We start from the raw sequence: 13979 nt of genomic DNA on the forward strand, positions 1-13979 counted from the left end.
TAATACATTTAAATCAAATTTAGATCAATTTTAATAATGTGATTTTAACGCAATTTTCAAACGTATCAGAGGTTATTTTCGGGCGTCTAGAAAACAAAAATTTCTCCAAGATGGTGTTATCTTTTTCGGCCCCGGACCCTCTCCCTTTCGGACATCTGTGGATTCGCCCCTACATGCCAGCAACTAAAGAACATAATATTAATAAGCTATTTATAATGATGTAGCTGGGCATGTATTTTATGGTGATAAGTAAAAGATGAAAAACAGTGAAAGTTTAACATTGTTCTGTGTATATCATTTGAATTTCTTAAATTTCTAACGAATGACCGCTGATTTTCGTGTAATTATGTACCCACTTATGTCTTCTAATCGGATTAAAATCTGGCCGAATTTTGGCCGATACCGAAAAAAAGTTTGGCCGAAATTGGCCGTGAGATGGCGTGTGTTTGGCCGCGAAGACTGTCGACTATCTGGCAACCCTGTTACTAACTACACAATCCAAGATCCTTGTCTGTGATCTGAACACAAGAGGAAATGGGAAGATAGGGCTGGAGCATACTTCTTTTTTTTCTTTTGTATGGTTTAGATCGTTTGAAGTAGTGAAATAAGTGTTAGCAATAGACAGTACTGCCCATGGTTAGTATAATTATGGGTCTAGGCCTATTTATACTCTTTGCCCTAATTACTACAAGCCGTAGGCTTACATGCCAAGTTTGAGAGAAGTGCTGGCTAGAGATTTGTCTACCACCACCACGGAAGGGCCCGCGTAGGCCCCGGAAATTTTGTGTTGCCTAGATGCTCCCGTCAGATGTGGGAGACTTGGTAGGTATGCAAGAGAGCCTAGCTACTACAAACTACTAGGCCCCATGCCATGAGTTATCCTCCTACTACTATAACTACTACTACTAGCCTAGGCCTAGACAGAGCCTCAGAGGCTGGGCCTACTAGCTAGCTAGCCCGCTCTCAACACCCAGGGCCAGGCGCGCCTGGTAAATCTAAAAGTAAAACTAGGCCTAGGCCTATTCCAGTGTAAAGCCGTAATTCTATTCTAACTGCTATCAACCACCCTATAATACATAATAGGGCCTAGGCCCTGCCGCTAGACAGGACAGCTGACTAGAGACTACCTAGGCCCTAGGTAGTCTCTAGTCAGCTGTCCTGTCGTACAGGCATGGACCCCCCCTGTCCAAAGAAAAGGCCTTTTCCTTGAATCAGTAGACATCTTGAAGTAATGACGAACATTGGGGTGCGTAACCAACAGAAATAAGATAAGCTTTTGGGCTGATTTTCTGACATCATGTTATTAAAAAAATCAAAACTCCATAACGGGGCGTCGTATCCAAAAAATATTTCCAGCAAAATGTTTTTAAAAGACTAATCTACACCACTATATGATTTTAAAAAAATAAAAAAATGTTTTTGACCTCTGTAATCAAGATGGAAAAAGAAAAGCCTATCTAAGTAGTGTATTAAAATAGGCCTACGGTATGCATTACAGAGCATGGTGACTGAGCCTCATTTTCTAGCACGGTTTTTACTTTGTTTAAAGGTTTCTTGCACAGTTTTAGTTTTGAGACACTGAAAATCTGACAAACTGCACATAAAATTTCTGCTACACATAACATACATACTGTCAGAAACAAGAGTGTTTAAATTTTGAAAAAAAATCCTATAAATATACTTGACATATTTTTCTGTTTTCAGCTCATATTCAAGTCAAGTCAGATTCTGTCCATTTTTCCCTAAAAAAACATACACATGTCGCAACCACGCAAAATATGTGTTGCTATCTGCGGCCTTGGAAGAGCTGGTTTGATCCATATTGGAAATGCGGTGCGTAATCCAAGGGTATATGTGAAGTGGATTGTAGAAGAGGACCTGGAGAAAGCTGATAAAATAAGAAATGAATGCTTTTTAGATGATTCTGTTCAAATAGTAAAGGCTAATGGTGTTAACAAAGTCATAGAAGACAAGAGGTAAGTTGAACAACTTACTGATTGAAATTGGTAGTGGTTGTAGTGTAATGTAGTCGGATATCGTTTATATAGTGCTTTATACCAAAGTTTTAAAGCGCTGGAGGCATGGACTAGCTTGTACAGTAACTTTCTTCTCTTCTAAGGGTATGAGCTACAAGCAAAGAGTATAAATAGAACAAGAGAGCTAACAACGCTCCTTGAGAGCGTAAAAAAACCATACGCTCTACGCAGCTAGTGCAGGACGCCAACTAACGCTTGTATGTTTTTTATTACCCAGTACTCCACCGCGCACTTTTGTTTTCTGCTTATAAGAGTTTATAGCGGGCGTACTTCTACTGTGCTGCGCAGCGCTGCACTGGGTAATAAAAAGAACATACAACCGTTAGTGGGCGTCCTACACAGGCGTGACGTTTTTACGAACGGGACTTTGCTCTCTTGTTCTATTTATACTCTTTGCTACAAGGTAAACCCATGCCAGCTACTCTCTTCTTTCCATTGCAGGGGCTGTATGAAAGAACCAATACACCTGGGTAACCCCTTATTTGTTTTGAAAGCTGTACTGGGCTCTTTAAATAGCATAAAGATAAAAAGAATAATTTTCAATCCTGAAAATTTGTTAAATTTAATTCTTAGAAGTAAATATCTGGGTAAGTCCATTTCGGACCTCAGCATACAACTTCAGTTAGTTCCAAATTAAGTCCAAATCAAAATTCTGCAGAATAAAAATAAACTCACAATAGATTTATAACATTTCTAAAAAATATATAATATTAAAATTTGGTTTTTTTTGTTGATAATATTCATAAATTTATTAAATAGTTATTTGATATTTGTATTTTAATGTAGAAATGGTTATTGTATGCATACCAACTATTGACAGTGAACTGCATATTAACTAGCTATATTAATATTACCATTACAGTAACATTCTAAAATTAAACTTTGTTTTAATATTGGAATATTATTAAAATTTGTTTTTCATTGTTTGTTGATGATAATCATTAATTAGTTATATAGTTTATTGATATTTGCTTTTTAGTGTGGAAGTGGTTATTGTATGCGTACCGACTGCTTGTCATTCTAGCCTTATCATAGCAGCTTTAAAATCTGGTAAGTAGCGGAGTGTAGGAGGTAGCAGTGTGTGTTACAGTAGTGAGTATGTTTAGGGAATATGTATTGGGTGGGTAAGAGTGTGTGGGTGTGTATAAAAGTCCTTTATTCCAACGCTGTATTTACCTTTCTTTGATGATTTATATATAATTTAACAGTGTTAACAACTATCTTGATTTATATATATATATATATATTTTTTTTTTTTTTTTTTTTTTTTTTATTTGATTTATTAGGTACTCGAGATAACAATGCATGAGAAAGAAAGACAAAAGAGCACTAGGATTACCCATTAAGCCGACGATAGTCATGCTCATTTTCAGTGGTGTCCTTATAAAACCAATACAATAAGACACACATAAAAGAAAGAAATAAATATTCAAAATTACAAAAAAAGAACAGGTAAACAATAAAAATATAAATATATATAAATAATGTAACAAATGTAAAAAGGTATGAAAGTAAAAATGTTCATAAAACATTATTATTGCTTATATATAGATCAACAAAGATTCTTTTGTAAAATATTATATTCTGAATATTTTTTGAGTTAATTACTATGCATTACCTGCCTACGCACAGGTGTTTTTTTCTTTAGTGCTTGTCACGCCATAGAGTATCTTTCATAGAGTGTTGAAGTTGTCCTTTTGCTGTCTCATTCTTTATCATTATCCATTTTTTATCTTAAATTTTGACTTTGATTTTGTTTTTGGTTTAAATTTTCCTCCATTTATTTTTTTTAATGATTTTAATAACATTATGGGAACAGTGGCATATCTAATAGTCTTGAAAGGGAAGAGGGGCTGATGTTGGGGCACGAAGGTGGAGTAAGTGGGAGTGATAATGAAGTGAGGGGTGGGAGCTAGTTACAGAATAAAGTAATATGATAATAACTGATTTTTAACTATTTTTATATTTTATATATTTTTATGTACTTCATACATATTCAGTGTGGAGTGGCTGGGGTAATTAGCTTTTTTGGTGGGTGGGGGAGAGATATGTTCTCCAGCACACCCAAAGATATGTGCAGATTAAAAATAGTATCATTCACAGGCAAAGCTGTGTTCTGTGAGAAACCTATAGCAATGGAAGAAGACGAAGTGAAAGCATGTTACGCTGCTGCGAAGCAATACGGCCAGTTATTATACTGTGCCTTCAACAGGTGAAGATGAATAAATATAAAAATATGACTAGTACTTTTACTGGTGCTTACAACATTTTAAAGATGTACAGTCTGTCTGAAAATACAGAAGTATACTCAAGATTTTTTAATACAAAAAATACCAAATATGGTACCTTAAATGTCACTCAGATAGATTTTTTTGTATATTTACAGGCCATTTTGTACTTACAGTCAATTTAAGGCTTGAAATTTATTGGAGTTGTTGGGTTATTCTGTGAAGCAAATGATTCTGTTACAGTAAAATTATAAAATTAAACAGAATTATTTGTGTCTCTGCCTTCTATAGAATTTAGTTATTTCAACCATCTTTATAAGAGGGTGAACTTTCTAGCTAGGCTGATATTTGGGGGCCCTCTACATGCTTAAATAAGAAACAATACAAAAGGCAGAAAGTAGTAAAGCCAACATTATGCAGAGACACATTGTCAGCATCCCCATGCAAATGAGTAACTAGGTTTTTGTTGTTTGCCATTGCAAATCTTCATATTATTAATATTATTATTATTATTATTATTATTATTATTATTATCATTATATTATTTTATTGTAGTAGTATTATTATATTATTATTGTTATTGTATAATAATAATAATTATTATTATTATTAATATATCCTTCTTACAATTTCAATTTCTAAAGCCCTTATTAATTGTCTATGAACTTTATTGTATTTTATTGTACAGTATGTGTTTCTGGGCCCTGGAGGATAACAATGCAATTGCACTGACCAGGTCACCCAAGGTAAAGAAGAAATATATAAAAAGAAATAAAATATACAATATTGTATATGAATATGTTTATTTGCAGGCGATTTGACCCATCTATACGTGAAGTTTACATGCGTGTAAGAGCTGGTGAAATAGGTCAAGTCAGATCAATTAAAACCACTAGCAGGGATTACCCTCAACCTGCATTGTCATTTTTAAAAATATCAGGTAAGCACTTTCTAAATTTGGAAGTTATATAGCGTCAAGTTACCTCACAAAACCTATGTTTTAATTTGAATAGACACACATTCTTTTATATATGAGCAGCCATATTTATATTCATGAGCAGACTGAAACCTAGAAATGGATGAGTAAGGAGACACTATGATAATGGCCAATTATACCTTTGTATTGTGGGTGTGTTTAGAAACTTGGTGGATGTTAAATCAGATGAAATTATGCACAAGCTAGGGTGTTTCTGTGCCAAAATGTATTAAGAATAATGTAGCAAGGCTGACAAATTTTTGTATTTTGGTTGAAAGTGGTTATTCGCACGGTATACCGTGCGAATAAGCTCTTATGAGTCTTATTCGCACGGTAGACCTAGCCAATCAGCATTTGACGTTTCATGACGTCTAATCTAACCGTGCCAATAAGTTCTTATTCCCAATTAGCACGGTACGTCATAAATTAACAATATTTAACACGGTATCGTCTCAAAAGACCTAAATATTTTAAGAGAAACTTACTTAATTTGTTACGGAATACCTAATCGAACCGAAATACCTTTTCAGATATCATACAAACATTGTCTACCATGCAAATAGTAAATAATACATTATTCGCACGGTAGAAGATGTGTATAAGAGACAGAACATAGCCACTGTGAACTGTTCTACTTCTTGGCCTTTATTTCTTGTTGAATTTAATTACTGCTCTCGTATTTCTGCTAGAGAAGGCTGTAATGCCAGTCTACCATTGTGCTTCATATTTAGGATCAAATGCTTAAGCAATATGGCATTTTGCGTGTTAAAGAATGAAATGAGTAGTGGATTGTCTTCCTTTTTTATATGGCATTCATTCTAAATTTAAAGTGGGTTTCCATTGCCAGTTCTGTTAAAAAGGTTTCCTTTTTTTTTTATGTTTTGTTTTTAGTGTTACATTTCATAATTGAAATACCATTTGCTGTCACTTTCAAATGCAGCTCATTGAAGAATTCAATTTTTCTATTTTATTGTTTGTTTCATTTGTTTTCATGTTAATATGTTAGCTGAGGTGTTGAGCTGTTATTATTTAATTTGTTTCTATTTTATCTGTTTTAGGAATTGAGCCGTCACTAGATGTCACTGAATACCAGTGTTTGTTAGCAACACGTCTTGCAGAGACCTGTGAGCAATCACTCAAGACAGGAAAATTAATTAACTTCGAAATGAATTAATCTTGGACATTTTAATTGTTCCTTTAACTGTTTACAGTATTATATTGTTTTCATTTTGATCATTTCATTTGACATTAAATTGTATTGTTATTTTTACCATGTGATAAAATTTAAAAATTTAAAAATTTTGACATTGTAATAATTTTATCCATTAGGTGGTGGACAATTTAATTGTTCCTATTTAACTGTTTAATTATATTGTTTTTAATTTGACATTAAATTGTATTGATATTTTTACAATGTGATTGACCAGTTTAAATGAAATAATACAGTATTGACAAATTTGAAAATTTACACATTGTATTTTTATCCACTATATGCTGCTAATTTAAATAAGATAATAAAAGTTGTTGCTTTTACTATCATGTAATCAAATAGAGTTTGATGAATTTGCAATAACAGTGTTCCTCTTTACCTCAAGTATGTAAATTGAATAAATACTGTATAATGCTATTATTAAATACAGTTGAACTTGCCTAAGTCCAAAATGCCATTGAAAAATTGTTTGACTTCGATAAAATTTGACTTACAGATTGTTAATTAATGGAAAGCACAACAATTTGGCATGTAAATTAAGTTCAACTTTGAAATTATTGGACTTAGGCAAGTTTAACTGTAGTATATTATTTTGGTAATAATTATGTATGTACGGAAAAGAAAATATTGAGATACGTTCAGATTTCGTCAGTATTTTAGGCCCACATTATGTTAATGATAAAATGTGAACATTATTCTTGTAGGCCTTCCATGCATTCAATATTTTAATAGGTTTGATATATTCTTAGTACTCTAATATTTTAAATGTTAAATACATCTAATGTAGGCTCTATGATTGATAATGAGGTAACTAAACAAGCAACTATAGAAAAGGTACTGCAAACAGATTATGGTACTAACAGATGTGAAAAAGTAAAGTCCACTCCTTTCCTAAGCAACAGAGAGAGTTTATCTAGCTATCCATTATGTGGCCCATCACTTGTAAAGAAATAAGTAAATAAATGAAATAATGGGATTCCTATTGTATGTGGTGTTATCTATGATTCATTGTTTTATATCTTTTGCGTGGTTAATAAAATGTAGTAACCTAGAGTTTTTGAAACCTAGTCATTTGCAACATCGGATATTTTCGACAACAACTTTTCAATCCAGATTGGGAAATGTCTACAGAAGCCTGCAAGGCATAGGTCATTCCACTATCCACATATATTTATTAATTTTTACAGAGTTTTGTAAAATCTGGGTTACAAAATGTTGACACCTGCTTTGTTGTACATAATAGGGCCTATGGTTATCATAATTCCATTTTTATAAACATTATTGCCTGCTATTATTATATTAACATCCACAATATTATACATTCGCTATGTTGACTGTGTAAATAAACCTACACATTTATTTGTTTTTATTCAACAGGATAGAAAAATCGAAGAGAATCACTGCTGTTTTTGCCAGAATAATTTCCATCTCTTTGCTTGTTAAAATGTGTAAACATATTCCTAATTTGCTACAGAGCATGAGCCTGGCATACCTACTATGATACCTCTCACAAATAGTACCCATAATAAATGTTGTATTGCCCCAGCACATGTCAATTTTTTTTCTATAGGCCAGGAGCCTAATTATTCTAAGATTGATTGTCAACCATCAATTCCTATATTTTTGGGGCTTAAAAAATCATATGAAGGTACTGTATCAAATTTTCAAACATCATTATGTTTCATTTTTAAACATCATTTATGTTTTTTTGTCCTTGGTTAAAAGAAACGAGTTTTGGAACTAGTATGTAATGCACGCAAATTACATCCCCACAATACTACCGAAATATATTTCGCTTGTGTTCGAAATATATTTCGCTTGTGTTGGCTCATTTACTTTACTTGTTCTTGGCTTTCTGTCGCGGAGTATGAAAATCAGAAGTTAACTATTGAGGGCGCTTTATGGTTACCAGAGAAAAAGGCTGAAATCTGATTGGTCAAAGGTTTGTGTGAGCGTGTGGATTGTGCGTTTTCGAAAGATCTTCCAAAAAGTTAACCACCACCCGGAGCAGATCGTCTGCTTGTTTTCTCGTGGCGCACTCCGTTAGCGATGAAGAAGGAAGTAGACTAGCCTAGTTAGCCAACCACATTAGGAAGTGAAATAAGGTTGCAATAACGCAGTTTTTCTATAGATTTAAGTAAGCAAAATAAGGTACATATGAAATTCTTTTTGTATTTAGATAATGCTGTTTATATAGGCTAGCTAAACTTGGTGTTTAAATACCTCTCACTCAGCCTAGCTAGGCTAGGTCCTACCGTCTTCCTACCTAGGGCCTAGCCAAGCCTAGGCTTAGGTAGCCTAGCCTCTTCATAGGCTAGGGGTAGGGCCTATTCTCAATCACACATTTAATCATATAGGCCTAGGGCCTGGGCACTAGGTTAGGGCCTAGCTCCTACCTAGCCTAGGCCCTAGGGGTAAACCTGGTCATTGATTTAGGAGATTTATTGAATTGTTATGTTATTATTACTGTAAAAAAGCATAAAGGTAGGCTTAGGCCTATTTTAAAATTTGTACAGACAGGGACCTGGACATGTGAGTGATATTTTTTTAGTGATTATTTACAATAAAATGTAAAGGCCTAGCTAGGGGCCTAGTCAAGTCAATCTAGGACTAGGCCTATCTCATCCAATAGGCCTACCTAGGTACTATGGAAAACATTTTTTCTCCACAGAAAATAAATATGTCCAAAGATAACATGCAATCCCGCCAGGGATCATTTGTTGATAGTGATGGAAAGAAGCAAAATTTACCTCCACGTCTTCGCACCCAGAGAAAGAGTATTGCAATGATTGCTTTTCAAGCTGAAACAATCAGAGAAAGACAGGTAAGTTGCAAAAATAACTAATAATAAAAACAATATTTTAGAACAGCAGTAGTAAGTATAGGTTTTAAGTACAGAAGTTAATCGTTTACACAAATTCAAAATATTCCATCCAAAAAACTAAAATGATCACAAAAATCCCACGGGAGCCCATTTTTCGACATATGCCCCCGGACTAATACTCTGGTTTGTCTTGTCTCAGATTTCTTTTTATGATTGCTTATGTATTTATAGTAGTAGTGTTTAATCAACAATAAAACCAAGCACAATTATATATAAATTTACTGTGAGCTTTCGTGTATGTTATCAACATGACTTCCTCAGGCTGTGGGAGCTAGCATCCGTTTGTCTTTGATTAAACAGTTCTACTATCTTTATAAGCAAACCAGATGAAACTATTAGAATATATGTATTTATTTACGAAATAAGTAAAGTAATTAATTAGTTACTCAAATTTATTATAGTTTAGGGAAAATAGAAAAATTTATTAGATTATCACTCCCGCACGCCTCAAAAATTTCAGAAATATTGATGCGGGAATAAATTTATTTTTATTTATTTATTTATTTGTTTTTCTTTTTTGTCACATTTATTTTAACTGCATAAAAACAACTTTGCAAAAAAGAATTGCTCACAAAATATAAAAGAATTGGCTCCGAATAATTTGGCAGACTTCAAACTCTTCCAATTGGTTAGATCAGACATTGGAATCGCCGTAAAGTTGAAAATGCAAAACCCATTTTTAAAATTGTATACTGTTGCTAAAAATAAACAGCTCACTAAACTGCTGTTAAAAATAGACAGCACCGCGGTCCGTCCCTAAAGAGACCTGCCCAGTGGGCTGATTGGATCGTTAATGTTCCACAGCTGCGGCTAAAAATAGGCAACACCGCGGTCCGTCCCTAAATAGATTTGCCCAGTGGGCTGATCGGATCGTTGATTACAGCATGAAGACTCGCATGTTCCACAGAGACACTTACTGATAAAAATAACTTGTTACATCATGCAATACAAGTGAACGGTCTTCCTTGTGATGGGTGTGTTTGGTTGGATTGGTTGTTGTTGTTGGGCAAAAACTAACCTACAACATCAAGAAAAAAAGTTTAGGTAAAGGCTGGTGCATATGACTACTATAAATTAGGGTGATCCCTTCCCTTTGATGCTTGAGTAATGTCTGATATGAGTTTCCCACCGGAATATTATAGGCCTAGTTTTGGATAGGCCATTGAATCACAGGGCAGTTTAAATGCATCCTCCACTTAAAAAAAACGATGTCACACGGGAATCCCCGGGTAAAATGCTACCCCCCCCCCCCCGAAATAAAAAAAAAAAAAAGAAAGAAAGAAAACCTCCTGCTCTCATCAATTTTTTTTTTTTAAAAGAGTGATATAATCTAATAATTTTTTTTATGTGCCTTTAAATTTCGTTTCTTAAATTATGTTTTTTGTTCTGGGTACTAAACCAGATTCTGGAAGAAATCTAGGCCTAGCAAAAGGAGCCAAGATGCATGGCATGATTGTGACTGATGGTACAAGTGAAGCTCTTATTGGAAATTGTTTATACTTCATCAAGTCGGATGCTAGCACTGCCATCAATGCAAGGAATGTACATGAGGTTGGTTTATTATTCATACTACAATATCAATGTTTATACTAACATTCATGTGATGTGATACCAATTGATTGACTTAGATCATTTCATCTTATTCTTATTATTCTTATTCTTTATTGGCAAACCAGACATCTGGATAGGAGGGTCAGGTCTCTAAGTAAACTTAATTACTATAAAAAAAATGTCAGAGAACCACTCCCATCCAGTAATTACAACAATTATATACACTATCATTAAAATTTAATATAAAACACAAAAATAAACATCATGCAAAAATGTAAAGAAAAATGAAACCAGTAAAATAAAAGAGAGGAGCAACAAGTCAAACATCATTATCACCATCACCATCATCATAACTATTAATAATAATAATCATAACAATAATAATAGTGATAATGACAATATTACTATTATCATCATCACTACCATCACCACCATCATCATTATTATCACTACCACCACTACTACTATTTTAATTATTACCATTATTATCATTTTATTAAAACCATTATTATTCAGATGAGGGATTGTATATACAGGTGTGATTTGAGTCTAGAAATGAATATGGGGAAAGAATCAAGGATGAGAGAATTCTTAAGGTCATTAAGAAGGTCTTACCAAAGATGGGGGAATGTGTGTGTAGCAGATTTGTGAAGAGAATCATGATTTGCTTTAAGGTATTAAAGGAAAGAGTATGGCGGGGTAAAAAAGTACAGACTTGAATGGAGTTGGAAATACTTGTACAGTCAACATAACACAGGAGAACCTTGCAAATAAATGAAATCAGAAGAAATTGCCTACAGACTGAGAGTTGTGGCCAGTTAAATTTAGATAATCTGTCTATATATTCAATATCATCTCTAAATTGTCCCAATGCCAGTCTTGTGGCTCTTCTTTGGATTTTTTCTATACTATTGGAATGTGGGCTGTATGAGGTAATCAGGCTGGAATACCATACTCAAGTACAGGGAGTACAAGAGCACGATAGAGGGAGAATTTAGCTTTTGGGGATGCCCCATCGACTGTACTGGCAAGAAGTCTGCTAGCTTTGGATGTAATAGCCTTAACATGGTTTTTAAGTGAGGTTGATTCAGGGTTATTCCAAGATAAGTATGTGATTGTACAGACTCTATTGGAGCATTATTAAGAACATATTGGATGATGAGTAATATGAAGGATTTGGTTTTTGAGGAATTTAGTGTCATTTCATTTCTACTGCACCATCCTTCTAAAGCATCTAGATCACACTGAACAAGACACTCGTCTTGCATACTGTAATGGCTCTGTAAATGATTGTATCATCTGCAAATAAAGCACATGGAGGTAATGCATATGCTAAATCATTATTAAAAAGGTTGAAAATAAGTGGCCCCAAGACCTTGGAAGACAACTCTCTGTGTTCTATTGTGTAGATATGAATTTTTGTTTTTGAATAAAATTTGATTGATTTGTATAATCTGATGCTTAGTCACAGGTAGACTACAGTGCGAATTATTGAAATATTATTTGAGCATAGTTTGTACAATCATCATCATCTTCGGTTACTGTGCATAACCTCGTTCAAGTATGTTCGCACAATGTGTTGTACAGTACTCATATATGTCGCAGTCAATAGGGAAATAAAAGTAAATAAATAAATAAATATATATAAAAAATGTACTAATGTAGAAATTTTTCATTTAATTTAATAATAAGTCTAGATATCATTTCTGTATTATCTTTGTTTTGTTGAGAGATTTTTGTTATTTTCAGGAAGTGAACTTCGGGAGATTCAGCTGTCAAAATGCTGGAATTTTAACTGTTCTTCCTGCTCTCCAACAACTGTTGAGTAAAGTTCACAATCCTGCAGCCCATGCACTTAGAAACTGGGGAGCACTTTCAGAAACACCTCATGGGAAAAAGACCAAGCAGATTTTCCTTGATTCCTTTGATACATTCATCGACTTTATCAATGGTGAGGAATGAATGTGATTCCAGATTTGGTATATGTTGCCCATCAAGATTGCTGTTAATCATCATCATTATCATCACTCATCATTATTGGCACCGTTATCATCAATGTCATCAGCACTGTTATCAACATTATCACCATTAAATTATTGCTTGTCCTATAATACATATTATAAATATAGATATTTTATAGTATCCTTTATTCATTGCACCCCATCAATTGGGTGAAAGCTTGTGCAATAAACTATATTGTATTGTTAGTCATAAAAGTCCTACCATCTCATTTTATATCTATTATTATTTGTTATTATATCATCATAATCATCATTGTCCACATCGCCAACACGACTGTTACCAGCTCTGTCAATACTCTTCTGTTGTGCTGAGAATACCAAAGTTGTAGTTTTAAAATGCATAAATATTGAAGGCTGCAATGATACCACTTCTACATCATGTGCCAAATTGTATATTTCAGGTGCAAAAACTAGCATATCAGGTGCTGTGAAGCTGCATGGCTGTGATAGTTTTGATGTCGCAAGTCTTCTCACTCCTAGTGATTGCTTAGCCGCTGCTGCCAATCCAGACACTGTGGCAATCCTGGAAGATCTGGTGCATCATTGGTGTAAAGAAATAGAACAAGTAGATAACACCTAATTATATATCTTGGGCATCTGTAGCACAGTAATATAGACTTCTGGATAGATTTTAAATCCAATTTCAAGCCAATCCAAAGTTTAATCATTGGTAGAGGAAAACAGTAAAGGTAGAATTCTGAAAAACACAAGCAAGGACCATGAATGGCCCTTAGTGAATATTATAGAAATCTTTGTTTAATCATATCTTATATATTTTTATCATGTTTTGTGGGGGTGGCAGGGGTGGATTTAGGGGGTCCCCTTTTGGAAAGTACAAAGAAAAGAAAAAGGAAAGAAATAAAGAAAGAGAAAAAATTGATCGCCCAAAACGCCTCAGAGGTTATTTTCGGGTGTTTAGAAAACAAAAATTTGACCTGGGTATTACCCGGACCCCCTAGGGTAGGTAGTGTTGTCTCGATCGGCCCCACTTTCAACCCCTCCCCCCTTTGAACATCTCTGGATTCACCCCTGGGTGGTCAATACATCTAGAACTGATTATTTGTATAAAAATT

General features: G+C 34.0%; 2 protein-coding genes across 2 annotated transcripts; both read left to right on the top strand.

Annotated features, from left to right (window-relative positions):
- Positions 1-499: 499 nt before the first annotated feature.
- LOC117101907 (uncharacterized oxidoreductase YrbE-like) lies at positions 500-7404 on the top strand. Its single transcript, XM_033242022.1, has 7 exons — positions 500-636; positions 1705-1976; positions 3016-3086; positions 4140-4248; positions 5077-5204; positions 6299-6364; positions 7238-7404. The coding sequence occupies exons 2-7, from the start codon at positions 1759-1761 to the stop codon at positions 7402-7404; spliced, it is 759 nt and encodes a 252-aa protein (XP_033097913.1). The 5' UTR covers positions 500-636; positions 1705-1758.
- A 3339-nt stretch (positions 7405-10743) lies between these two features.
- Positions 10744-13731, top strand: LOC117101867 (dynein heavy chain 5, axonemal-like). Its single transcript, XM_033241982.1, has 3 exons — positions 10744-10885; positions 12635-12836; positions 13308-13731. Exons 1-3 carry the CDS (start codon positions 10775-10777, stop codon positions 13484-13486), a joined length of 492 nt encoding a protein of 163 aa, XP_033097873.1. The 5' UTR covers positions 10744-10774; the 3' UTR covers positions 13487-13731.
- The last annotated feature ends 248 nt before the right edge of the window (positions 13732-13979 follow it).

This window comes from Anneissia japonica, unplaced genomic scaffold (genome assembly GCF_011630105.1).
Source record: "Anneissia japonica isolate Jap-2015-1 unplaced genomic scaffold, ASM1163010v1 scaffold4988_len2956909_cov206, whole genome shotgun sequence".
Lineage (NCBI taxonomy): Eukaryota > Metazoa > Echinodermata > Crinoidea > Comatulida > Comatulidae > Anneissia > Anneissia japonica.

Coding starts and splice junctions, on each gene's coding strand:
- LOC117101907 (XM_033242022.1), top strand. CDS start 1,759: ATGTCGCAACCACGCAAAATATGTGTTGCTATCTGCGGCCTTGGAAGA. Junction 3,087..4,139: donor CATAGCAGCTTTAAAATCTG/GTAAGTAGCGGA, acceptor TATCATTCACAG/GCAAAGCTGTGTTCTGTGAG. Junction 5,205..6,298: donor GTCATTTTTAAAAATATCAG/GTAAGCACTTTC, acceptor TATCTGTTTTAG/GAATTGAGCCGTCACTAGAT.
- LOC117101867 (XM_033241982.1), top strand. CDS start 10,775: ATGCATGGCATGATTGTGACTGATGGTACAAGTGAAGCTCTTATTGGA. Junction 10,886..12,634: donor ATGCAAGGAATGTACATGAG/GTTGGTTTATTA, acceptor TGTTATTTTCAG/GAAGTGAACTTCGGGAGATT. Junction 12,837..13,307: donor ATTCATCGACTTTATCAATG/GTGAGGAATGAA, acceptor TGTATATTTCAG/GTGCAAAAACTAGCATATCA.